This window comes from Balaenoptera ricei, chromosome 15, assembly GCF_028023285.1.
Source record: "Balaenoptera ricei isolate mBalRic1 chromosome 15, mBalRic1.hap2, whole genome shotgun sequence".
In the NCBI taxonomy this organism is placed as follows: Eukaryota; Metazoa; Chordata; class Mammalia; order Artiodactyla; family Balaenopteridae; genus Balaenoptera; species Balaenoptera ricei.
Window position 1 is genome coordinate 13,365,387 of NC_082653.1, and position 26,977 is coordinate 13,392,363.

A 26,977-nucleotide genomic window follows, 5' to 3' on the forward strand; every position below is an offset into this window, starting at 1 on the left:
GCAAAATGAGGTCAGAGTCTTCCCTCATCCTCATGGTGGACTGACATGGACCGAGTTAGCCAGCTGGAAAGAGGAGGTGCCTCTTCCTAGTTGGACCAAAGTGCCTGGATTACTCTGATTGGCCAGTCACTGTGGCAGGGGGATTGGAAGGCTCTGATTGGCTCAGGTCTGGATGCCGTGGCCCAGTCTTGGAGCTCTGAAGCTAGGGCCTAATTTGAACTTTATGGACCAATAACTGGGAGAAGAGGATCCCCAAAGGAAAACTGAGTGCTGTTACAGAAAGGAGGGTAGCCCAAACTCAACAAATAACACTAACCAACATTTATCAGGCACTTACACTATACAGCTCTGTTCTAAGGACTTCACAGACATTAAGCCACTTCATCCTCGCAACTCTGTAAGTGCTATTATTGGCCCCACTTCGCAGATAAAGACACTGAGGCCAAAAGAGGTTAAATTACTTGCCCACAAGCTAGTAGGTAGTGGAGCCGAGACTCGAACCCAGGCATTCTGTCTCTAGTTCCCATCTCCACCCCTTCGCCAGCCTGTTCCCTGCTGCATTTCCCCCCAGCACTTAGCAGTCTATCTGCGTCCCTTTCTCCACTCTCTTTGTCAGCTCCGTGAGAACAGGGATTTGTCTGCTTTTTTTTTCCCCCCCACTGATCATGATACAGTACCTGGTACATAGCATCTGCTCAGATATTTGAGTGTGTGAATTATATGGTCGCGCACTTGACATGCAAAGCATTGTGATACTCAGCTTCCCAAGACTTCAGATGTATCTTTTCTTTTTTTTTTTTTTTTTTTTTATTTTTCTAATTTACAAAAGGATTCATTGAAGAATTTTTTTTTTTAAATCTTTATTTATTTATTTATTTATTTTTGGCTGTGTTGGGTCTTCGTTTCTGTGCAAGGGCTTTCTCTAGTTGCAGTGAGCGGGGGCCACTCTTCATCGCAGTGCGCGGGCCTCTCACTATCGCGGCCTCTCTTGTTGCGGAGCACAGGCTCCAGACGCACAGGCTCAGTAGTTGTGGCTCACGGGCCCAGTTGCTCCGCGGCATGTGGGATCCTCCCAGACCAGGGCTCAAACCCGTGTCCCCTGCATTAGCAGGCAGATTCTCAACCACTGCGCCACCAGGGAAGCCCCAGATGTATCTTTTCTAATCTTTCTCTGAGCTCTAACTATAATCCATGACCCCATTCTAAGAGTTCGCTCGTGGTTTACCATTACTTCCAACCCTGTTTTCTGACCCTTCTCACCTTTAGCAGGAGTCTTTCAACTCCAGCTTCTTACATGTTGACTCTTTAGAATGTCAGCTCCATGAGGGCAGGTACTTTTTTTTTTCACTGTTTTATCTACAGTGCCAAGAACTATGCCTGGCACATAGCAAGCCTTCAAGAATTTCTTGTCACATGAATAGTTAGGCAGGCAACTAGATTCTTAGGTTCTTCTCTTTATGCCCTAATTTCCTTTCCAGATCCTGAGCCCTTGTCTTGAAACCTGACCTTTCTCTCCAACCCCTAAGGACCCCTCTCTTGTCCCCTGTCCTGCTGGCTTGGTCCTCTGCCTCCAGCTGAAATTCCAGGAACAGGCACAGAGAGCCACCTGATGCCCTTGGCCTTGGGTAGCGGAGACAGGGAGGGTCTGTGGACTGTAGGTTCCAGGAGCTCCTGTCCTTTCTTTGACAGCCCTGGAGAGGAGGAGAGAGGCTGGCAAAACCTGTTGGCCAGGAAGAAGAGGAGATACCAAGGGAGTGTAAGGTTTAACAGATGTACCTGTGTCATCCTCTGTCTAGACAGCTTCTAGGCTTGTGAGGCTCGGAACCACACATTTCCACTCCTCCACTCTGCCTGCTACTTGCTAAAGCTATTTCCCCTGCCTGAGGCACCCTGTCCTCCACGCCTTCTTCAGAGCCTACCCAAATCCTGTGGATTTTTCAGAACTTTGTTCCTCTTAGGCTTCTCAAACTTTTCTCTGTAAGGACTCTGACACGCAGCCCTCCCTGAATGCCCGCAGACCAGCAGTTCCCCCCCCCTTTTGCTTCCTGTGCGTACCACACACTTAACCTCAGCCTCTTGTATCATTTCTCAGTTTCCAAGTAGGCATGGGAGTCAGGAGAGGACTCGTGGGATCAGAATATCTGGGTGCAAATCTCGGGCATGCTATCCGCTTGCTTTATCAGTATAGGGGCCCTGCAGGAAACAGATGGCGCCTCCAACAGAGATATGAGCAGAGTGTAAGAAAATGAATAGTACAGATCTCTAGGGCTGAGAACAGTGGGGAGCATTTGCTGGAACCTGGCAAGGGCCACCCACAGGAGCTGTGGCCTTCAGTAGAGCAATAGAGGGATATGGTCGGTTCCTAGCAACTGGGCAGAGAAGGCACCTGGAAAGTACCCAGGCCTCTCTCTCTTCCCATACTGCCTTCCCTGGGCAGTGTCTCCCTGAGCCAAATCCAGCCAGGAGCCAGAGAGCACAGAGCCCATTGATGTGGTCCATCCAAGCGACGATATTCAGCACCCAAGCAGCGCAACCCTGGGGAAATTCTCGAACCTCCCCATGCCTCAGCTTCCTCACCCGCAAATGGAGCATCCTAACTCATAATGTTGTTATAAGGGTGACCTGAGTTGACACAGGAAAACTGCTTAGAATTTAGAAAAGTGCCCAGGGTCCGTGATAAGCACATCATATAAATTTTAGTTATTTCTTCATTGTTCTTGTAGGGTATTTACCGTGTTGGTCTGGGCATTTCCTGTTGCAAATGACAACCCCAATTCAGATTAGCTTCAGCAACAAAGGGCGCTTGTTTGAGCCTGTAACTGGCTACAAGGTGGAACTTGTTTCAGTCCAGTGTCAGGAACATCCTCTCTCAGGGGCCAATTGGCAGCTGGGCTGGGCTTACCCCTTCCCAGTACACACCCAACTGTTTCTTACTTCTCTCTCATTGGCCAGGCTTGGGTCACATGTCTGTCTCTGGGCCAATCACTGGAGCTAGAGAGATGAGATGTGCTGATTGGCTACACTTGGGTCACATCTTCTGTCCTGCATTCACACTGCACGTAAGCAGAAAAAAAGGAGTTGTCAGTGCCCCCAAGCAGGGCTGGAGTACGAGTACTGTTACCAGGAGGGAGAAAATTCTTTGCCAAGTCAGTAGTATTTTCAATGTCTGCTATGTCCGAAGCACCGTTTTAGGTGTTGGGATACAGATGTGAACAAAGCTGACAAAAATCCATACCCTCAGATTATGAACTGACTTTCTAGTGGGGGAGACTGACAAAGAAACAAGTAAAATATCTGTCAGAGGTGGTAGGTGCTACTGGGGAGGAAAGAGATTTCCATTTTAACCTGCAAAGGCGAAATTTGAGCAAAGACCTGAAGGAGGTGAGGAAAGGGCCGTGAAGAGATCTGGATGAAGGCTCCAGGCAGAGGGAACAGCACATGCAAAGGCCCTGGGGTGGGGACATGCCTGGCATGTGCAAGGAGCAGCACAGACACCGTGTGGCCAGAGCCAAGTGGGCCAGGGGGATAGTGGAAGGTGATGAGGTCAGGAAGGGATGGGCAGACTGCGTAGGGTCTTGTAGGTCCTTTGGAGGGTTTGGAGGTTTTTATTCAGCATTAGATGGGAGCTCTTCAGGACTTTTCAGTAGAGGAAAACAGACTCTTGTTTTAACAGGATCCTTCTGCCTGCTTGATAGAAGGAGGTGAAGGTAGAAGCAGGGAAATCAATTACGAGGCTGTTATAATCCAGGCAGGATTATCCTATTACCTAACCCTGTGACATAGTAGGCCCTAAATACATATTTGTAAAGTAAATGAAGGAAGACATAAGTGGTCTGGCTCTCTAGACCACCTAGGAAGGTCCACAGGTCTGGTGCAGGGGCTCTGGCCCCAGCACAGGGCATCTTCACACCCCACAATTTCCTTTCTTCTCACCTCCCAGGGAACTTCTCCCGTCTGATCAATGCCTTGTTCTGACCACTTCTTCCTCTCCCACTCCCTCTCCCTGGGCTGCCTGATCACTCCCAAACTCCTCTCAGCTACTCTTGTTGGATTTGGGGCTCCTCAGAGGAAAACAGTCATCTGGATCTCTCTGGACAGGCCTGGGTGAGGTCCCAGGCGTTTCCCCAAAGCTGTGGTGCACAGTCCGCCTGAGACCCACTCCTCTCTGCAGGTCAGATAAATCCAGAAGCAGGAGTGATGTTTCTGAATGCTCAGGATTCTAGGCGTTTCCAGTGATGTCTTCCTGGGCTGGGAGGGCTTTGCCAAGGTCTGTGAGAAAGACACAGGACGAAGAGAGGAGCGAGATGGACCTTTCATCAAGCTGGTGGGAATAAGTGGTGGTGTCCGCGGGATGAACAGAGCATCGCTCAGCTAGCGCTGCACAGATGCACCAGATACTCTCGCGGTTCAGCCACTTTGAATCTTTGCTAAGAAGGAGGAAAATGGAGGCAGAATCCCTTGTGTCATTTTTAATTGATTTCTCCAGCATACAGAGAGGGGCTGGCACAAGTCCAGGGAAAGTGGGAGCTGGGGGAATTCATCAAAAATCGACCTACTGATGACTTGAGCTGATGAACTAATTAGCTCCTATTATTCTCCAGTCTCTGGTCATGGAGATTTGACTTCCATCCAGAGGAGTAGCATCCTGACTGAAGGGTTACAGCTGCCTGGGAATGGAGGGGGGAGCATTGCTAAGAAGACCAACATGGGTGCCAAGAAGAGTCCAGTCGACCATATCCCCCAGCTCCACCCACCATCTGGCCCGGCCCCCCTGTACCTCTGCATCACAGGCCCAGAGCCAAAAAGGCCCTCCAAGGGCACCTGGCCTCCTACTGTTTCAGAGGCAAAGGAGGAAACTGAGGTTGGGAGACTCTTAGGAACTTACCTGGAGATCTGCTTCCAGGAGGTTCTGGTTGAGCAGCTGACTCAAGCCAGAATGGGTTTGAACCCAGTCTCTGCCCCTTATTTGCCCATGTGATCATGGGAAAGTGCTTTTAATTCTCTGTGGCTCAGCTTCCTCATCCATAAAATGGGTATACTATCGATGGGTGGATATGCAGATTAGACAAGTTGATATATCAATACATAAAATGCTTAGAGCAGGAACTGGAGCGTTGCAGGCCCTCAATAAGCATTTGCTGTTACTATTTCTGGTATAGGAGAGTTGCTGTTTGTAGGGCATCCGTCGGAAATTCGCTATTATTTTATCACTCGATGTCTATCTGAAGGAACATGAATGTGTATCTTTTTTTATTTAACTGTAGTTGGTTTACAATATTGTGTTAGTTTCAGGTGTACAGCTTCGGATTCTTTTCCATTATAGGTTATTACAAGATACTGAATATAGTTCCCTGTACTATACAGTAAATCCTTATTGTTTATCTACTTTATATATAGTGATGTGTATCCGTTAATTCTATACTCCTAATTTATCCCTCGCCCCTCCCCTTTTCCCTTGGGTAACCATAAGTTTTCTGTCTGTGAGTCTATTTCTGTTTTGTAAATGAGTTCATTTGTATCAGTTTTTTAGGTTCCACATGTGCTATCATATGATATTTGCCTTTCTCTTTCTGACTTATTTCACTTAGTATGATAATCTCTAGGTCCATCCATGTTGCTGCAAATGGCAATGTTTCATTCCTTTTTATAGCTGAATAGTACTCCATTGTGTATATATCCCACATCTTCTTTATCCATTCATCTGTTGATGGACATTTAGCTTGTTTCCATGGCTTGGCTATTGTAAATAGTGCTGCAGTGAACATTGGGCTGCGTGTATCTTTTTGAATTAGACTTTTCATCTTTTCCAGATATATGCCCAGGAGTGGGATTGCTGGGTCATATGGTAGCTCTATTTTTGGTTTTTTAAGGAAACTCCATACTGTTCACCAATTTACATTCCCACCAACAGTGTAGGAGGATTCTCTTTTCTCCACACCCTCTCCAGCATTTATTATTTGTCGAATTTTGATGATGGCCATTCTGACCAGTGTGAGGTGATACCTCATTGTAGTTTTGATTTGCATTTCTCTAATAATTAGTGATGTGGAGCAGCTTTTCATGTGCCTATTGGCCATCTGTATGTCTTCTTTAGAGAAATGTCTATTTAGGTCTTCTGCCTGTTTTTCGATTGGGAAGTTTGTTTTATGAATGGGCTGGCTGGAGTGTCAGTCAATCTCACGGTTTCAATTGCAAAGCACAAAGCATCCCAGTGTGTTTCCCAAGGCAGGGAGACATGGACTGATAAACAACATGATTCAAGGATCCCCCCTCCCATGATTTGGGATAATTCAGGGACCTATTAGAGTCTAGGGCATGTCTCCTTTTCAACCCTCTCAAGCCTCCCATTACCTCCAGCAGAAAGTCTCTGGATGGTGCTAACGTGCCTCGTTGCCTTTCAACACCTGCTAATTTCCCTTAAACAGAGAGACAGTGCAAGTATGAGAGCTGCCAGCCCAGAGCTCAGCTTAGAGTCTTAAATGTGAACTAGAAGCTGTTAGACGGACGGAGTAACACAGTCTCTGCTCTGTTTGACTTTATTTGTGTGATTAGTTCTACAGGAAAGGGACGCTGCTTTTCCATTTATTCTTGGATATTAAGTCGTCTTTTTCAAAACCATGTGTTTATGTCTTTATTTTTAAATGAGGCTATTTAAAGGAGCATGTGAACCAAATGATAGCGGAAGGGTTGTGCAGAGCCGGCAGAAATTGGGGCTATGGCCCCTGAATATGAGAAGCTGGGAAACATGAGTTCAGTGGTGAGAGGCCCTCACCAAGCTGTCAGGGAGAACAGAGGTCAAACCCTGTCCCTGCTGTTTTCTCTCTCCAGGTGACCTTAGGACAGTGATTTTGCCTCAGTTGTTCTCAGTTTTGTTTTGTTTTTTTTTAATTAATTGATTTGTTTGCTTTTATTTTTGGCTGCGTTGGGTCTTCGTTGCTGCGCATGGGCTTTCTCTAGTTGCGGTGAGCGGGGGCTACTCTTCATTGCTGTGCGCGGGCTTCTCATTGTGGTGGCTTCTCTTGTCGCAGAGCACAGGCTCTAGGCGCAAGGGCTTCAGTAGTTGTGGCACACAGGCTCAGTAGTTGTGGCACACGGGCTCAGTAGTTGGCGGCGCACGGGCTTAGTTGCTCCATGGCATGTGGGATCTTCCCAGATCAGGGCTTGAACCCGTGTCCCCTGCATTGGCAGGCAGATTCTTAACCACTGCGCCACCAGGGAAGCCCTGTTCTCAGTTTTTAAATGGGGATAATAGTAGTACCTGTGTGAAAGGGTTGTTGGGGAGATTGAGGGAGATGCTGCAGAGTGCCTGATGCGGGACGCAGCTGCAGTGGTGCTGATAATAATCTAATAATGGTTTTCACTGTGAATGATGTGTTCCAGTCAGTACACACCATGTGCCAGGCTCTGGACTCAGCATTCTGCCTTAACTCATTTAATCCTTCACGCCCATTTTATAGATGGGGAAACTGAGGCATAGAAGGGTTAAGTTACTTGCCTAGGGACACCCAGCAAGTAACTTTAAAGTCCATGAATTAAGTATCATATAACATGGGCACAAAGCAGCTGCCCAACACATGTCACTGCAGCCACCCTGGCTATTGCGAGATGTGGGCTTTAGCAGATGAGGAGATGGAGGTGGAAGTCGATGCTTGTCCGCCAGTCCCATGAAACTCACAGTTCCCAGGTCAGCTCCCCGATAATGTGGCCTTCATCTCATCTCTCTGCACAGATGTCCTTTCAGAGGCCCCTGGGATGGGAAGCCCTGTGTGGAGCTTGCTCTCTATTCTCAGCCTTCCCTCACTCTGTAGAACACAGAGAACCTCACCAAAATCTCCATTCCTTTATTTATCTGAATATTTATTTGGCACTCTTCTGTGCCAGGCATGGTACTAGGTGCTGGGGACAGAGCTGTGAGCAACACAAAGCCAGCCTCTGCCCTCGTGGAGCTGACCCTCCCATGGGAAGAACTGAGCAATAAATAAGATAATTGCAGGTGTAGTAGGGACTATGAGGGAAATAAAACAGGTTATAAAACACAGAGAGTGCCTGGGGCGGGGGCACCACCTCAGATAGGGCAGTTAGGGCAGGCCTCTCCAAGGAGGTGACATTTGTGCCAAGACCTGGTAGAGGAGAAGGAGCCCATCAAACAGAATCTGGGGAAACATTCTTTCAGGTTTAAGGAAGAGGAAGTGCAAAGGCCCTGGGGCAGGAACAAGCTTGACTTGTCTAAGTGACAGAAAGAAGCCACGGGCCTGAGAGCAATTGAGAGGACCGGGGAGAGGTGGGCAGGGGTCGGATCACACCCGCCCCATAGGGCTTGGTGGGGAGTCTGCATTTTGTACCCCAAGCCATGAGAAGCCAGGGGAGGGTCTGAGTAGGTGAATGACAGGGCTGGGACTCAGGTGAGCTGAGTGCCTTGCACCTGTCCACCTGGAGTGGGTGCCCCTTCAAACCTGTGCCCTGAGCACCTCCCTGGTCTCACCTAGTCCAGGCCCTGTGAGTTGTATGTTTGGACTTGAATTTTAGAACGATCCTGCTGGCTGCCCCTGGGGGGCGTGGACGGTGGGGGCAGGGGAGGAAGTGGGAGACCCCTTAGGCGGCTGGTGCTGTCCCTGGGAGAGACGATACAGGCAGCACATCCCCCTGTTCGGAACCTGGGGTCCATGATGAGTCCCCTGAGCTGTGGCTTGGGGTGGGGTGGGGTTCCCCATGACAGCAGGGGCAAAGGGAGTCGTTCAAGGTCACGGGAACAGTGACTCAGCCCGACTCCAACGACCTTGGTTTCCTCCCAACACGTCTGCTTGCTTGCTCTTTCTTTCCTTTTAGATAAATGAGACCAAAAGTCTATATCTGGACAGGACTTGAAGGCTCATTTCCTCAGGAAGTAGAAAAATGACCACAGAGAGCAAAGAGTAGAGCGAGACCTGAGACCCGCCTGAGCCAAGATTAGCTGGCCCGCCTCCCCTCCCCTACCTTTGCTTGCGACCCCATCTGACCCGGGGTCGAGGGGGTGACCAAGGTTGCAGTCAAATGTGACAATTCTTCTCCCTCAGCTTTTTGGCTCTCAGTTTTCTCTGTTGTCATTTTGTTTATAATGCAACGTAAAACCAATATGAATAACTTGCCCAGTTACAGGATCTGTTGGCGGGGGGACCTTTGCGAACATCCCCGTTGGATTGAGTTCTTATAACAGTCATGTATCCCCATTTTATTCATGGGGAAACTGAGGTTCCTCGCTGGCTTATTGATGGGGAGACCCAGCTGGTGAGTGACGGAGCCAGGACTGAAACACAGAGTCGTCCAGACCCGTCCCCGAATCGCACGCTACCTGAGAGCTGGGGCTCCATCCACTCACCTCTGCATCCTCCATGGTGCTGGCAGAGAACAGATGACCAGAAGTGTCTGCTCCTCCAGATTGGGCTTTTTCCTTTCCTTTCACTGGGAGGCGATTTGTCTTGCATTGGTTGGATGGTTCAGAGGCAGGCTGACTACCTGACTTGGGACTTGGGCTGCCACCAACTCATCCAGAGGATCGCTGGGTCCAAGAGAGGAATTCTGTCTGCAGAAGTGGTCTCCGAAGGCTTTCCTGCCAGTCTATTCTCTGAGCCAGTTGCAAATACTTTTCTTGTAACTTCAGCCAAATTGGGTTTTTGTTCTGCTGTAGCTGTCCCTGATCAAAGAAACTCTCACTGTCACTGCCAGAAGCCATCGTAGAAATCATTATGCAAGTCTGAGCAGTTGGGCAGCCTTTACAAAAAGATTGACCTGATTCTTTTCCTCTTACTTTAGATCCGTGAGTAGAGAAGGAGGAGAGAAAAGAAACAAATCCACAAAACACAACTCCAGACTCCTGCATCCTGCCAGAAGCAAGGGATCAGCGGAAACGTAAAATGGCACCCCCCGGTGTCCTGCTTTGCTTGCTCTCTGCCACTGTCTTCTCTCTCCTGGATGGAAGTGTGGCGTTCCTGTCCCACCACCGCCTGAAAGGCAGGTTTCAGAGGGACCGCAGAAACATCCGTCCCAACATCATCCTGGTGCTGACGGACGACCAGGATGTGGAGCTCGGTAAGACCCTGGCCGCTGGCAGGCGGTATCTACCAAGCTCACCATGCTGGGTCTCAGGATCCTGATGCAGGATGCTCAGGTAGACCCTGCAGAGTTCATGTCCAATCGATTGAACCAAGTCCTGGGGTGGTCCCACACGCGTGAATGCACAGCTGGGTCCTCGAGGTTAGGGGTCTCCAACCTTTTTCTAATGCGGAACCATTCCTAGATTCCTCCAAAGTCTTAAGGAGAAGAGATGTTAAGACCAATTCATTATTTCTGTCCAATTTCTATCGAGAACCTACTACATTCCAGGCAATATTCTAGGGCCTGGAACTTCAGTAATGAGTCAGGCAGGCACAGTCTCTACTCTCATGGAATGAGGGAGATAGATAATCAGAGTCATTGCTAGTTCACATGGAAGATAATTTCGAGAAGGGAGAAATGCTCTGGGGTAACTGAAGAGGGTGCTGGATGCGGGGGAGGGATGGTCAGAGCTATTTTGGATTAGTTATCGGGGGGGGCTCCTCAGAGGAGGTGATATTTGAGCTGACACTGAACAGAAAGAAGAAACCAGCCTGGGGCATGTGTGTGCGTGTGTGTGTGTGTGTGTGTGTGTGTGTGTGTGTGTGTGTGTGTGTGTACATACCCCTGCTCCACCAATCTTAACAGGTTTGAGTGGGCTCAGCCTTCCTTGGTGGCATCTAGGGGCAGGGAAGGTGGGCCCTATTGCTAGTGACCCGACTCAATTCACAGATTTGGTGCTTCAGGAGGGTGAGGGCAGCCGCCTCTCGTCCTGAGCTGCTTCCCCTCTTAGTGCTGTGGGCTCCAGGTAGAGCGGGTGAGGACAGGTGCCCTTGCCAAGATGTAGTTCATTTACACAGACGGCAAGCAGGAAAAGGGCACCCTCCCTTTATCACCACACAGCCTCCTACCTGAGCCGTATCCTCGCTTCACTGTGTAAACCATCCTGGACTCCTCCCCCTCCCTGCTAAGCAAGGCCCTGGGCTCCTCCACCCAGCTGGGCGTCTTCATTTACATGAGGCATTTCTCACCACATTTTCATTCGAGTAAGAAGTCCCCATAAATGAGGCCACCAGGAAGGAAGCCCCCAGAGTCAATCTCAGCTGGACCTTCTGTGCCCCGGGGTCAAACTCTACCTATATTTCCAGCTCACCTTCGGGGGTCTCTCTCAATGTCAGTCTTCTTTCTCCTTTTCTTGTGTCTTCTCCCCCTTCGAATTCACTGATTTTACCGGTTCCATTTCTCCACATTAAACCCTACACAGCGCTGCCCTAGAGATGCATCTAGGGGGTGAGCCACAAATGCAAATCACATAAGTAATTCTAAATCTTTTATACTTTTTTAAAAAGTAAAAAGAAACTGGGGAAATTAATTTTAAAGACATATTTTGCTGAACCCAATATATCCAAATTATTGTCATCTTAACATGTAATCAATATAAAAAATCATTAATGAGATAGTTTACATTTTTTATATTGCTTTTGAAATCTGGCATGCCCTTAGAGGACATCTCAGGACCAGCTACCTTTCAAGTGCTCAGTAGCCATTTATGGCTACTGTACTGGACAGCATACAAGCCCCTCTGCATTTTCCTTCTCCTATAAGTTAGATTTCCCTTCTCATCATCAGTGATGATGATAGACATACTACTGGGTATTGTGAAGATCTGGGGAAAAGCCTTCCAAGCAGAGGGAACAGCGTTTGCAAAGGCCCTGAGGCAGGACCAAGGAGACAGATGTGGCTGGAGCCTGAGGAAGGGTCACAGCATGACCCTGGAGAGAAGGAAGGGAGCCAGATCTTGGAGGTTCTCGTGGGTTGTGGTAAGGCGTGCCAGTAGTTGACCAGGTGAGCGGTGGGCCTTTAGCCTCTGTCCACTATCAAAGGGCAACTGACTGTTGTTGGTGGCAACAAATTTAAAGGTTTACCGGAAAAGCCTTTGCAGCCAAACATAAGATTGCGGTGAAGATCCAACTGCAAGTCTGCACCTTTTTTGGATCCATTATTAAAAATACGAATCAGTCTTTTAAGCACCAAGTAAAGGTGATTTATATACATCCAAGCCATTCCTTATAATGATTTGTATTAATGATCACAAGTATAGATGTTTCTCGGGGAATTTATCTGTGCAAAAAGAATTTGCAGCCAGGAAGCAATCAAAGCCCAGGGCTTTTATTGACAATTTGACACATGTGATACCTATCTCACAGGCGGCATGTAGAATGAGCCGCATTCGATAACCATGCGGAGCCTACAGAAAGTGTCCATAGGACTGTGAGTTTTGTCTCTGGCAGAATTTTGCAGAGTGCTCACAGGCAGCACCTGACCTCAGGGCACCTTGGTCTTGCCTCATGGGGCCCCTCAAGCTGTTTCCATCGTAGTTCTGCCTGGGACCCCCCCTGACGTTTATTCATGCATTCAACAGATACTGATTAAGCATCTACTCTGTGCAGCGCACTGTGCTGGGAGCGGGAGGACTGGGGAAGGATCCCTCCAGCTGGAGAGAACAGGAAAGGCAAAGACAGTTAGAAATGAGCTTGGTGGGTCGGGACAGAAAGAATGCCTGTGAGCCAGGTGGAGGGACCCAGGGTATAAGTGGAGCGAGATGAGGCCAGGTCGTGCGGGGCCTTGTGGCCATGGTGAGGGTTTTGAGTTTTATTCTTAGTGAAACAGACATGAGTGAAGATGGGCCTTGAGCAAAGGAGGGGCTGTGACCTGACTTAGGTTCCAGTAGGATCCCTCTGGCTTTTATGTTGAAATTAAATGACATTAGGAGGACAGGACCATAATGGGGCAGGCGAGGATGGAAGCTTGGACCAGAGCAGGAACAGTGGAACCCGAAAGACATGCATGAACGGGTTGGATGGGGGGTGTGGGTGGTGAGGAAAGGAGGAGCATTAGTGGCGACTCCTGGATTTTTGGCTGGAACCAAGGTGAATGATTGAACATGCACTCTTAGGAGTGCCGCTTTTTTGCCGCAGCTACGTGATCTAACTAAGCCTCATGTCAGAATCTGATTATGTTTGCACCTGTGACTCGAATAAAGCCAGCAGCGTATGCAAATATAAGGAAAGGGCCTCCGGGTGTGATGAGGACGTGGGAGAGAGGAAAGCAGAGAAAACCAGGGCTAACTTACAACACCTAGATCCATCCTCTTCATTTTAGATGGAGAGACTGAGGCCCAGAGAAATGAAGTCACTCGTCCAAGGTCCCACAGCTAGAACGTGGCTAAATAAGATTTGAACCCAGAGCCTGTGGTCTTAACCACTACTCTACTTAACCAGTCTCCTGGGATGGCTATTCAGTTGTTTCCAGATTGAGTGTGTTTGTTAGTAGTTTCCACTATTACCAATACCGTTGCTGAGAACGTCTTTATACGTGCATCTCTGCATAGGTGAGCGAGGATTTCTGAAAGATAAATTCTGGGAAGTGGATGCAGTAGGTTTGGAGCCCTCGTGTTCGGTGGCATCTGGCACTTTCCTGCCCCGCAGCACTCACTTGCACAGATCGGTGCCTACAAGTCTTCCCTTCTGCGAAGGAGCCGGCCCCTCCAACAGCATTTGGAAGAGGCTGTGCTTCTTTTAGGAGGTGAGGGATGATGGCAAGGTGGTAGTGGGGGGAGGGTGGGATTTTTATAAACCACCAGACAGACCCAGATCAATAATGCATGTTCCCCAAAAGGCCAGCACATTATCTCACAGTCAGCAACAACTGGCGCACAGAGGGTAGTCCTAAAAAATTTATCATCTGCTATTTTCTGCTCATCCAGGCGGCAGTTCTGATGGTTCTTGGGGCTGGAGACTTCTCGACTAAGATGATTGCAGGCTCCCTTCCAGTCCCGGGGCGTAGAACAGCCATCCATCCTAATTAGGGTCTGGATGAGAGAGCTGGTGTGGGACACAGCACAGAAGAGGAGCTCTTTCTGTTTCCTAATTGTGAGGGGGGGGTGTGCATTTAACATGCCTCCCTGAGTTGTCATCTGGAAGTGTCCAGTGCCCAGGGGAACAGGTTCCAGGGCATATTGGTTAGTAAGTGGCCTCCATTATTAATATATTTTTCAGAGCGATTGGGAAAATCCCTGTGTTTGGATGACCCTTGGAAACTGGCAGGGTCTTGGCCGCCCTCTTCAGGAGGGTAGAAGAGGGAGAAGAATACAGAAGCCAAGGTCTCGTTTGCATGTGTCCTTCAAATAGGCCTTGAAACCAGTGGACTCTGCCAGGTTTACTAGTTTAATTCAATTCAGGCAAACCCTTGGTGAGCCTCCAGGGCTGGAACAGGCTCTGAGACACCAAGATGAGTTGGACGTGGTCCTTGCCTGGAGCAAGAGAATATTTGCGACATCCCAGGACCATCTGTTCTATTACTTGAACTGGACTTACCTTTTGAAGCTTAAGTATTATTTTAACAGGAAGCTTTAATTATGACTGTATATGAAACACTAGTATCCACTAGTTTTTCACTAGTGGATACTAGTGGAGGTCACTGCAAGACCAAGTCTAATGAGAACAGCAGTGCTTTCACCTTTCAGCAAGATGCTGCCTCCCATGGGGCCGAGGCCTGGATGGCTTTGTTATAAAAGGTGATGGGCAGTTTTGAGAGAGGCGTTAAAGGTGAAGCAGCCCCTCCCTGAGACTTTCTCCTTGACATAATCAGCAGGATGGAGACTAGAAAAGGGAAGGACTTTCTCGAGTGTGAGTCACGGGCTTTGAATGTTGGGGCCACGCTTATGTGGTACCACCTGGCAGTAACTCCTGTGTCTGAGGGTTAAGGAGACCCTGCCGGTCTCCAAGCGTCATCCAAACACAGGGATTTTCCCAATCGCTCTGAAAAATATATTAAAAAAGAAAGGAAGGGAAGTCAGCAAGGAGGGGAGGGGAAAGGGAGAGTTGTGATTTTATGTAGGGCGGCCTCACTGAGAAAGGGAAATTTGGGCAAAGAAGGTAAGGGAATGAGTCAAGGACTCCCCCAGGAAGAGCATTCCAGGCAGAGGGAACAGTGGGTGCAAAGGCCCTGAAGCAGAAGCAGTCCCGGCAGGCTCCCAGAGCAGCAGATGGCCCACAATGGCAGAGCAGTGTGAGCAAAGAGACGGGAAGAGGTGAGGTCTGAGAGGCAATGGTGGGGGGGGCGGGGGATCATGCAGGGCCTTTGAACCAGAGGGAGAACTGTGGCTTTCTAAATGAGATGGACACAAGCAAGGACATTGACATCACCTGACTTACGTGTTAATGTGACCCCTTTGGCTATTTTATGGAGAATAGACTGAAGAGATGTAATAGGAGAAGTGAGGGATCTACTGCAGTGGTCCAAGCACAAGATGATGGTGGTTCAGACCAGAGTGGAAAAAGTAGTCAGACTCTGCCCAGAGGCAGAGGGTGGAGATGATAAGATGTGCTCATGGATCTGATGTGGAGTGGGAGAGAAGAGTCCAGGATAACTCCAAGGTTTTGGTCTGAACAACTGCAAGGAGGGATTTTCTGTTTACAGAGATGGGGAAAAGCTATGGTCTGGAGCTCAGTTCTGGACCTGGTAAGTTGCAGATGCCCGTGAAAAGCCAAGAGGAGCTGTCCAAAGCAGCCAGCCTTCAGAGTCAGAAGCTCAGGCGGGAGGCCCAGGCCTGGACGGGCCTGGAGTGGGAGAGGGTGGGAATTATATGCAGATCGTGTGCCTGTTTGTGCTTTCCTGGGTCGGAGACCCTCAGTGGATTCTCAGAGGGGCCTGTGATCCTGAAAACGGCAGGCCTTCAGCCTGGAGGGCTGTCTTGTAGGAGAGGCTGGCTCTTGAGAGAGAGGCTTGGGAGGGCTTCTGGCCAGGCATTTGTTTGCCTCTTTCCATCTGTGAACACAAGGAAACCACACCCTGTGCTGCAGACCGATATCCAGAAATCAATTCTAAATTGCAGGCTTGGGTGCTCTGCAGGGGCCAAATGGCTGGAAGCCGAGGATAGTGTGCCCAGATTCCGGACGCCAGATCGGTGGTAACTTCCAATGTAGCCTCTCTGAGATACCAACTCCTGACATTCCTGCCGCTGCTCACTGGAGTTAGAAAAACATGTGGATGCAGGTTATCTCAGGAAGAAGAGAGGCTCATTTGGACCCACCCTGGTGTTCAACTTGCCAAGCACATTCCTGCAAGATTTTTTTTTTTTTTAATTCAGCAACACTTAGGAGATTACTTAAATTCTGGAAGCTAAGTGTATCAGCATTAGGTTTGGCTGCATGTAAAAGAAAATATAACAGTGGCTTAAACAAGACAGAGTTTTGCTTCTTACTCACATAAAAACGTCTGAAAGTTGGCAGTTCAGGGCCAGCCTGGTGGCTTCAAGGTTATGAGGGACCCAAGCTCCTTCTCTACTTTTGTATTCTACTATGCTTATTGTGTGGCTTCCATCTTTAAGGTCACCTTCATCATTCAGAATAGCTGCTGGAGCTCCAGCTATCACAGCCACATTCCAGGCAGCAAGGAGGAGGAGGAAACAGAAGGGCAAAAAGGATGGACCTTCAAGTTAAGTCAGCTCCCTTTAAGAACCGCATCCCAGACATCACCTACAACACGGACAGAACTTATTTAATTAGCCACACAATCTCAGCAGGAAATACAAGACACATTCAAACTTGAGTTATTCAAGGAGGGTTTAACTTTTTTGCTGAGGTATGAGCAAGTGTGGGGAAATCACCAGTGATAGTGCAGCACTCAAGGCTAGTTAGTAACAGTGGGGTCATCCCCACTCCAAGACCAAGAGGGTGAGGGCAGCAAATGATTACTGGAAACTCATGACACAGGGACATTCAGTAGGAGCTGTCACCCTCTGTTGACACCACGGGGAGCAAGATGGAGGAATCCATACCCGAACTTCAGTTCTTCCTTTTGCTGATGTCCTGCCAGGGCCCCCCATTGGCCAAACCTAGTCCAAAGCCAGAGTATAAAGCCACTTGTGGGTACAGCCCATCCAGGTCAGCTCCCTGGGCTGGAGAACGAGGCAGACAGTGGATCTGGAAGGTTAAAGGAAAGACCACTCCCACGTGTAGCTACAAGAGAGTCTGGGAAATGCAGTTTCCTAGCTGGGTGTGTTGAAGATTAAAATCAGGGCCTGTTAATAAGGAAGACGGGGAAATAGTTATTGGTGGGCAACCTGGGGTCTCAGCCACACCAGAGATCAGGAGCAAGGGTACCCCGAAGGGGCAGCACCCCCAGCAGGGGGTGTGTGGTTAAATGATGGGCACCATGAGGTGGTATAGGGCACACGTGCTTCCCCACCGAGTTCACGGCCCCCACCTCCTGCCTGTCCTGATCAAGGCTGTGTACCAGCCTTTACCCAAACCCACAACCCCTCTTCGCTCCCTTAAAGCCTGGTCTCTGTGGGTCTCCAGGCCACAGTGTTACTTTGCAAGTTTACTTAGCTGGTCAGTTCAGCTGGAATAGAATCAGCTACGGGTTGCAAACCCAGTGCCTGCAGGGCCAGGCTGGTACCGCAGACGAGGGAAGTGGGCCTGATGGGGGCCATGCAGAACCGGAGGGGAGCCCTTCTAAAGCCAGCCTTTGCTACTCAGATCCACCCACCTGTGGGCCCATCAAGCCCAGGTCTGTGTATTTTCATGCAAAGCCTGAAATCGGGATTGATGTGAAATCTCCCAAATAAAAGTTAGCAATTAATTCAGATTTTTAAACACTTCTGAGCAGACCTAAATCCAACACACGCAGACAAGAGTCTGTCCGGAGGCACTTGATTTGTGAACTCTGTGTTACACCATATATAGTTGGGAGCTACTGTAATTTAAATTTTTAAAAGCTAACATGTTTTGAGTCCTTTCTGTATGCCAAGCATTGAACTAAAGGCTTTGCGTATACTTTTCTCAATTAAAATTCTGCAATAGTCTAGGTAAGAAAAAGCGATGGTTAAACATAGATTTAAGTCAAGGCCCTGGGTTTGCTAACCGTGTCCCATCTCCCACTACTTCCCAAGGAGGGTCCGACATCACAGACTCTAATTATTTACCTATAATTTTAAGAAAACAAACATCAGAAAATATCATCTCTTCAGTTATCCATCAAAACCAATGCCCCCTATGTAATGCCACCCAAGTTGGGGGCCGCAGGACTTTGTCTTGGGGGGAGTGGCATGTAGGGTGCATCTTCTCCTAGTTGACACAGAGCTCTAGGACAGAAAGTAGATGTGAGCCACCTAAGTCCCAGGAATGGCCAAAATTGGGTCATTTTTTTTTTTATTTGTTTATTTATTTTTGGCTGCATTGGGTCTTCATTGCTACACGCGGGCTTTCTCTAGTTACGGCAAGCAGGGGCTACTCTTCCTTGCAGTGCGTGGGCTTCTCACTGCAGTGGCTTCTCTTGTTGTGGAGCACAGGCTCTAGGCGCGTGGGGTCAGTAGTTGTGGCTCGCGGGCTCTAGAGAGCGGGCTCAGTAGTTGTGGTGCACAGGCTTAGTTGCTCCATGGCATGTGGGATCTTCCCGGACCAGGGCTCGAACCCGTGTCCCCTGCATTAGCAGGCAGATTCTCAACCACTGCGCCACCAGGGAAGCCCTGGGTCATATTTTGAATCTTGAGAGCCCCCAGCACATGCTAAGTCCCCAGAGATAGCAGTTGCCCTGACCCAAACCTTTAGAAGAGCACATTAAATCAGCATCTCCCAAAATGCCTTTTTAGGACACAGGTCATGCACGAAATCATCTTGTGTGACAGGTCGACAAACATTGATTTTACTACTTACAAACTTCCTTCGATATGCATCCCCCAAACAAAATCTAAGTAGCACATCAAATCCAGAATTTCACATAGTTACTTGGGTTGAGATGAAAGTTTATTTTTTTAAAGTCACATTAGAGAAAAATATCAAATCAAGTAAATAGTAGCCCAGGTGGTACACTGAGAGCCCCCCGCAAAAGCAGTCAGAAAGGGGACGGGCAAATGAGTATGCAGAGGAAGCACCGTGTTTCTGGCGGGTGAGTGGTTTGGGCACCAGAGTTTAAGTCCCCATCATCAGGGTGGCGGTGAGGCCTCCCCAGTCTATTAGAGTCACCGAGGAAGGTGTCAGGGTGACCTCACCCTGGCCCAGCAAGGGCGGAAGGTTTGATCACGGAAAGAAGCCGGGTCTGTTTTTGTCTGCGTGTCCCCAGGCTTGTGTTGGACGGCAGAAGTTTTGGTTGGCTGGCCTTTTTATTTCTGTGTGGCCTGGTCTTCCAGGCCCTTCCCTCCCCTCAGAGCTGCCCATCTGCATTAGGGCTGTGCTGGGCAAGGAGATTAGGTCATATGTTTTCCTGTTCCAGATGTGGATTTATCGAGCCTCGTCACTGTGGCAGCTTTAATAAAACAGGTTACGGTCCCCAAGGGGAGGCTTAACGTGTCGTGCTGCTTATGCACAGGTGCGGCTGTCATTTCAGGACACCGTTAAATTGTGCTTTAATAGTGGATTGACACAGCTCCCCTTCAGCCGGCTTATTTGGGCCGGGGTGAGCGCCCCGAGCAGACAGGTGCGGGGACCTGCTGGAAAGAGTGGGCCATCACTCATTTGCCTTGAAATGAGGAGGAGGGCGGTGCAAGGGCTTTGAGGCCCTGGTTTGGAGCCCATTAAAAGAAAGAAACGGTTCCTCTGGCAATTTGCCTTTGGCCAACGCAGCATTCGAGGCTGCTGACTGCAGGTGAATTATTCACCAGGTGGCGGCCCCCCTGCCTTCCAGAAGGGTCTGACAGGTCGGGTGGACCTCCAGCTTTGTCCTTTCTGCAGTCTCTGGAGCCCGAGCAGGGCCAAGTCCTCACTACCAGCTGCTTCCTTCTTTCTCTTCAGGCTGTGAACAGCAGGCAAGGGCTTGATTCTGCCTGGAGCGCCCTAGATTCATGCTTTCGAGAAATACTTATTGAACACCTACTATGTGCCGGGCACTGTTCTAGGCTTCAGGGCTGTGAGGTGTGGTCAGTGGCCCTAGCTCTCATGGCTGTGACATCTAGGGCTGCAGGGGGGTGACCAGCAAGATAAATATGTAAATGTGCCAAAGTGCATAACGTGTTAGAGCAACACGTGCAGAGTTGAAAACATAAAACAAGGAAGAGGATGTGAAATATCAAGGGCAGGGGAGTAAAATTGTGGATGTGGTGGGCAGGGCGGGCCTCACTAAGAAGAGAACTTTTATTCTTTTAATTGAAGTACAGTTGCTGTACCGTATTAAGTTACAGGCATACTAGGTAGTGATTCGCAATTTTTAAAGGTTATACTGCATCTACAGTAATTGTAAAATGTGGGCTATATTTCCCCGTGTTGTACAATATATCCTTGTAGTTTATTTTATACCTGATAGTTTGTACTTCTCAATCCCCTACCCATATATCCCCCTTCCCCCCAAGAAGAGACCTTTTGAGTAGAGACAAGAAGGGGCTGAGGGCACAGACCCTGCAGGTGCTGGGGAAAGGTGTTCCCAGCAGGAGGAACAGCACGGGCAAAGGCTCTGAGGCGGGAGTGAGCCTGGCAAGGGTGAGGAGAGACGAGGCCGCCGTGGCTGCGGAGACGGGGTGTGGAAGGGGGCCCGGATCCCGCAGGGCCTGCGGACAACCACAGGGACTCCGCTCTCCAAGCGAGTGGCAGCCACGGAGAGCGCTGAGGAGAGGAGGCTTTCTGGCTGCTCCTCGGGGAATAAACGGCCGGAGTCCAGGCAGGAAGCAGCTGACCTAATTCAGAGGAAAGAGGATGACCGCTGCCCGGCGAGGAGGTGACAGGACTGTGAGTCTGGATGTTCTTTGAAGAAAGAACGCCAGGCTTTGCTGATGGATTGGATGTGGGAACAGAAAGATGGGACCAAGGAGTAGCCAAGATCATCGCCTGTGTAACTGGAGGAGAGGGGAGGAGCTCAGGGTATACCCGAGGTGTCTCTTAGCCAGCAACATCGCCGGGTAGACAGTTGCAGATGGTGCCAAATGCCAGCCATCCCCTCACCTTTCCGCCTTGCCGCCTGTACTACTATTTACTTTTTTTAAACAGACGTGATTGTTTTTTAAGAGCAGGATTCCACTGCCCTAAGTGAGAGAAGCTAGCATCACTTGCCCTAAGTCACAGGAAATTAAACCAGGCAATCCAGTATAAGCTAACACAGCTGCCCGCCCAGAGCTCCAGCCGGGTGGCCGGGGCTCTTCCTGTTGAAATAGGAGGTGTGAGGGTGTTAAGGACGTGACCACGTGACCGCACCCACCCGAGACACTCTCCTGGAGTTGATCAGAAGGAGTGAACGGGAATCACTTTCCCACCGCTGGGGTCCCTGGCATTTGGCGATGTGACCCTGTGCCAGTCTCACTGCTGGTGTGCCAGCTAAAGTCACCTCTGGGATGACGAGGGGACCTGAGAGACAGTCCAGGGGACGATTGTGAGCCTCATTGAAGCCGAGAGTTGAGCAAGTGTTTGGGGACCTCTGTGCCCTTCCTGGGTTCATTATCACCACCTCCTGCCTGCTATAAACTGGACGTTTCCTGAACGTGACACCCGGCACCCACCTCTGCTGTCAGACAAGCTTGGGCTGGAGTCCTCACATCCCACTTCCCCAGTTCTGTGGCTGTGACCAGCCATTTAACTCCCTGTGCTCAGTTCCCTGTTCTGTTAAATGGTTTGTTGGGAGGATTAAGTAACACGATGCACATTGTGTGCCCAGCACAGTGCATACAGCAAACATTCACCCAGTGACAGTCACCACATTAATGATAATGATTGTTACTGACATGGAACACTGCCCTCTACCCCAGGGACAAGTCGGAGCTGTCTCAACAGCTAAGTTATATTAAGAGTTGCCAAACTAGGGCCTTCAGGGACCAGGCAAGTAATGTGAATGGGCAAAGTTGGTGTAAGACTATAGGGAGGGGTGGGGAGTGTGGTACAGTAGAGAGCACATCATCTGTTTGGTGCTATTTAAAGTGAAATTTTTTAAATCCACTGCACACGACACAGACACACACACGTGCATATCATGGACACAAACCAGCTTGGGCTCCTGAATTATATGGAAACGCAAAGAGTGAGAGAATTTGTTGTTGTTGTTAATTTAGCAGATATTTGTTGAGCAGTCACTATGTGCCAGGCACTGTTCTGGGCTTGGGAGGACAACAGTGAACAAAGTAGACCTAGATCCCTGCCCCCATGGGGCTGTCCGGTGGGAGCAGTGGGCAACATGCAAATAAGAGAACCGTCCGAGGGCAGTAAGTGCTGGGGAGCAAGTGAAGCAGGGAGGGGACATAGGGGTGCTGGAAGGAGGGGCGGCAGTTTCAGTGTGAGGCCAGGGAAGGCCTCTCAGATATGTGACATTTTTTTTTCACTGGAGTATAATTGCTTTACAATGTTGTGTTAGTTTCTGCTGTACAACAAAGGGAATCAGCTCTACATATATCCCCTCCCTCTTGGACCTCCCTCCCACCCCACCCCCATCCCACCCATCTACATCATCACAGAGCACCGAGCTGAGCTCCCTGGGCGATGCAGCAGGTTCCCGCTAGCTATCTATTTCACACATGGTAACATATATATGTAAATCCTAACCTCCCAATTCATCCAGCCTCCCCTTCCCCCTCTGTGTCCACCCGGCCATTCTCTACATCTGCGTGTCTATTTCTGCCCTGCAAATAGGTTCATCTGTACCATTTTTCTAGATTCCACATATATGTGGAATCGGATCTGTGACATTTGATGGATAACCTGAAGGAGGCTGGAAGGAGGCACCCCAACGCCAGTGAGGCTCGGGGCTCTGCTGGACCCTGAGGCCATGACCCGCTCCCTCTGCAGGTTCTGGCGAGTTCACACCAGCTGGTGGAGGGAGGCCTTGGAAAGCTCACCTCCTCCATCCCCTCCAGAGGGAGACTTCACACCTGGTAGAAACCCTATAATTGCCACCAGTTACAGATGGGACCCTTGGGGACTTCTCGGGAGGGCATGTGACCTTGACAACAGATGTTCATGTAGTTCCAGGCCTGACGATTCCTGTTGAGACAAAAAGCAGGTTCTTTCCTCTCTCCACTGGGCTGACCTCGGTCAAGAGCCTCAGGGAACACAGCTGGCTCCAGGTGGGCGTCCCTTATAAAACTGCCTCAGCACTGGGCTCAAAAGGGCAGGCTTTGCTCTGTTTCCTTCGGTCGTTCAGTGAGACGTTACAGAGCATCATCTATGTGTTCCTGGGGGTAGGGTGGACAGGGCCCTGGATCACCCAGAACTCTCAGTCCAGAAGCAGAGGCAGATCATAAACAAGTGAACTTGTAAAGAAGACGGTTTCAGAAGGACAGAAATGCTAAGAAGAAACATACATTGGTGTGATAGCAAGTACACAGGGGGCTCCTTCTGATGGGGAGGTTGGCCAGGCCTTGTTGAGGAGGTGACCTCTAAGTTGAGATCTGAATAATGGGACAAGCCAGCAAAGTGAAGTCTCAGAGAGAGAGTCCCAGGCAGAGGCAAGAGCAAGTGCAAAGATCCTGGGGAAGGGATGAGCTTGGAGCCCTTGAGAAACAAAGAAGAAGCCAGTGTAGCCAAGTGAGCAAGGGGGAGGGAAGAGATGAGGTCAAAGAAACACAGGAGGTGGGTTGGCAGGGAGGGCCAGTCTGGAAGAGTCTTAGGCCACAGTAAGGAATTGGGGTTTTCTTCTGAGTGTGATGGGAAGCTGCCAGGTGGTTTGAAGCAGTGAAGAAATATGATCTACGTTTGCCTCAGGGAAGCTCTGTTTCCTTCCCCGTTTGGTGGAAAGATGGTATAAAAGAATCATGTAAATCTCCATTTCACTCTGAGCCTTTAGGGACAGAGTGCCAAGGTGGGTCTGATTTGTTGTTTTCAGGTCACTAGGGGGTGACCTAGTTGCTGATTGGGATCAGCAGCTCTCTGGCAAGAACTTCAAATGCCTGGTGGACCCTGGATTGGTTTCCTACTGCTGTCCTAACAAATGGCCATAAACCAGGTGGCTTAAAACAACAGAAATTTGCTCCCTCACAGTTGTGGAGACACAAGTCTGAAATTAAGGTGTTGGCAGGGCTCTGATTCCTCCAAAGGCTCAGGGGTGAATCCTTCTCAGTTCACCCAGCTCCTGGAGGCCCAAGGCGTTCCTTGGCTTGTGGCAGCATCCCTCTAATCTCTACCTCCATCTTCACATGGCTTTCCCCTCCGTGTCTGTGTGTCTTCTTCCTTCTGTCTCTTGCAAGGACACTTGTCATTGGATTTAGGGCCCACCCAGGTAATCCAGAATGATCTCACCTCAGGATCCTTTAGTACCTCTGCGAGGACCCTTGTCCAAATTAGGTCCTATTCACAGGTGCCAGGACTTGGGACAGGGGCTTATCTTTGGAGGGTGGGCCGTCATTCAACCCACTATAGACCCTAAGAACTGCAAGGAAAAGAAAAAAACGGAGGATGGCCTTAGAAGGAAAAGAAAAAGGATTTCCATTGAATATTTCTGTTAAACCTACTAAGTGTCTGGGTACCAGCCATGGTATACGATTTCACATCCGTCCTTCACACATTTATTGAGTACCTACTGTGTGTCACACACCATAGGGGCGTTGAGGATTCGGCAAGGCACACAGTCTTTGAGCTCCTGGAGCCCTCAGTGGAGCAGGCAGTGTGCAGGCACCAGCGCACAGTAGGGTTTCCACACAAATTCCTTTCCTTCCTATACCTTGCTCTGCTCACAGCTTCATTGAGAAACAAGAATAGGCATGAGTGAAATCACCATACCTAGTGGTTTATCATTAAGTCCTAATAATACATGCGTGATAAGAGCTCAAGGGAATCAGAAGCCAGAGTGATCCCAGAGAGCAATGAGAAGAGGTGCGACTATACTGATGGGTCAGATTTGGGGGGGGGGGGTGGGCGAGATGGGAAGTGGGCTCCACGCTGGAAGGACCATGTGGACAAAGGCGGCGACGGTGGGTTACCACTGATGCAGAGCACATCAGCTGAGAAGTATTCAGAGAGAAGGGGGAGGGGGGGAGGGGTTGCCAGGTTGATGTGATCGGATTTCATTAAGAGGGAACAATTCTTGGGGAAGTTCCAAATGAAACAAAGTATAATCTTCTCTCTGTTTACATAGTGGTTGCTTTCCAAAAAAAAAGTCAGCATATATTAATACCCTGCAAAAAAAGATGTTCTGTTTATATGCAAGACAAGAGTTCTTTACTAGGCTCAGATAACTTATAAACAGGTTTTTACCTACCCGCCCCCACGAATGTCTAGTGGAACTGGGGACCCAGGGTACTTCCTCATTGCGCAGGACCATCCAATAGTGCATTGCTGGCCGCTGCCCAGAAATGCCAGGGGTGCCCCCCAATCTGTCCCTGGAGATTTCCAACATACACTCCCCTCCCCCGGCATGGGGGCGCTGCCCTGTTGAGGACCACTCAGCAGCCGTCTCTAATTGTTTGGTGCCCGACTGGGGCACACTCGTTGGAAATCTGCTGGCCCACATCTCACCTCCGCTCTGGTTGCAGGTTCCATGCAGGTGATGAACAAGACGCGGCGCATCATGGAGCAGGGCGGGGCGCACTTCGTCAATGCCTTCGTGACCACGCCCATGTGCTGCCCCTCGCGCTCCTCCATCCTCACCGGGAAGTACGTCCACAACCACAACACCTACACCAACAATGAGAATTGCTCCTCGCCCTCCTGGCAGGCACAGCACGAGAGCCGCACCTTTGCCGTGTACCTCAACAGCACGGGCTACCGGACAGGTGAGGGGGCCAGGCTGCCACGGGCGGGCACGTGAGTGGGCTGGGAACCTCCGACGTGGCACCCGGTGTCCTGCCTCGGACCACTGTCTTTCCCACTGTGGTCCCTGTACTGCGAGGGGTCCCTGTAGTGCGTGAACAACTTTCTTTTAATTTAAAAGTTGTGCACTGACTTCTAGATGTGTTCGAAAAATACAGATTTATTTGCCTACAGGAGTGATAGAAAGTGACCTTTCCAAAGGAATTTGAGTTAAAAAAAAAAAAAAAAGTGAGTCCATTTAAAATATGAAATATACTACAGAGAGGCCATGAAGTACTCGGGCAGGAGTGTGAGTTCTCTGTGAATTGTGCTATTTAAGCCGTTGGGGGACTACTTCGTTAACTTGAGGCCATCAGCATGGAATAAGCTTCCAGAAGAACATTGGGGTGGGGGATGGAGAGGAGTGTTATGTGGGGACTGTGGCCACTCTACAGATGGCAAGGGACTGTTTGTCTACACTTGATCATCTACACTGCCCAAGGTGCTGCATCGCTCCTGCAGTTGGTGCCCGCAGTGTTGGTTGTATCCTGGGTGGAGAGCGAGCGAGGTGTCCTGTTTATCCTGCAGGAGGTACTTTGGTGCGTTCTGAAGACTCACCTGCCAGGCTGGTTGCCTGAGGCAGAGGCACAATTGCAGTCACTTATCTGCAGCACCACTGCAAAATCCTCCAAACTCAATTAAATTTGCTTTAATTAAGAAAAATAAACAAACACTCCTCACCTTGGGTAAGGAGCCAAGGCAGTTGTGAAATCAGATACTGTGGCTTGAATGTTGTAACCCTGGGAAGTTGTGTTCAAGTGACAAGGGGCTTGTTTGGGTAGGAGTGACAAGAGAGGACGGATACCTCCCTCAGCTGGGTTCACGGCACTGAAGCCGTCCTGGAAGCTGGGCAGCTGCCCCTCACGTACACGGTGTGGCTGGCGTGAGCACATCGGGGTGGGGAGCAAGCTGGTGAGGTGTGTCGTCTTGCAGACTGTTTCCACTGCCAGAATCACCCAGCGAGCGGGTCCTGCTGAGAGAACTAGGAAGGCCTCAGTCCTATACACATAACCCTGTTGGTTCCGGGATCTCTGCAGAAAGCCACATGGCTCAGAGTTTACCGCAGGCCACCACCCATCTGGTTGCAGAGACCTAGATATAGATGGAGGAAGCAGGACAGACCAGGGCACCTACTGAAAGGGGCATCTGCC

General features: G+C 49.6%; 1 protein-coding gene across 4 annotated transcripts in view; it reads left to right on the top strand.

Moving 5' to 3' along the window:
- SULF2 (sulfatase 2) overlaps nucleotides 1–26,977 on the top strand; it is a 143,808-nt gene that overhangs the window by 21,140 nt on the left and 95,691 nt on the right. For all 4 annotated transcript variants that reach the window (XM_059896465.1, XM_059896468.1, XM_059896466.1 and 1 more), the window contains exons 2-3: nucleotides 9,790–10,065; nucleotides 25,511–25,750. In XM_059896465.1, the coding sequence (XP_059752448.1) occupies nucleotides 9,891–10,065; nucleotides 25,511–25,750 (415 nt within the window). In that variant the 5' untranslated portion in view covers nucleotides 9,790–9,890. The remainder of the gene's footprint in view (nucleotides 1–9,789; nucleotides 10,066–25,510; nucleotides 25,751–26,977) is intronic.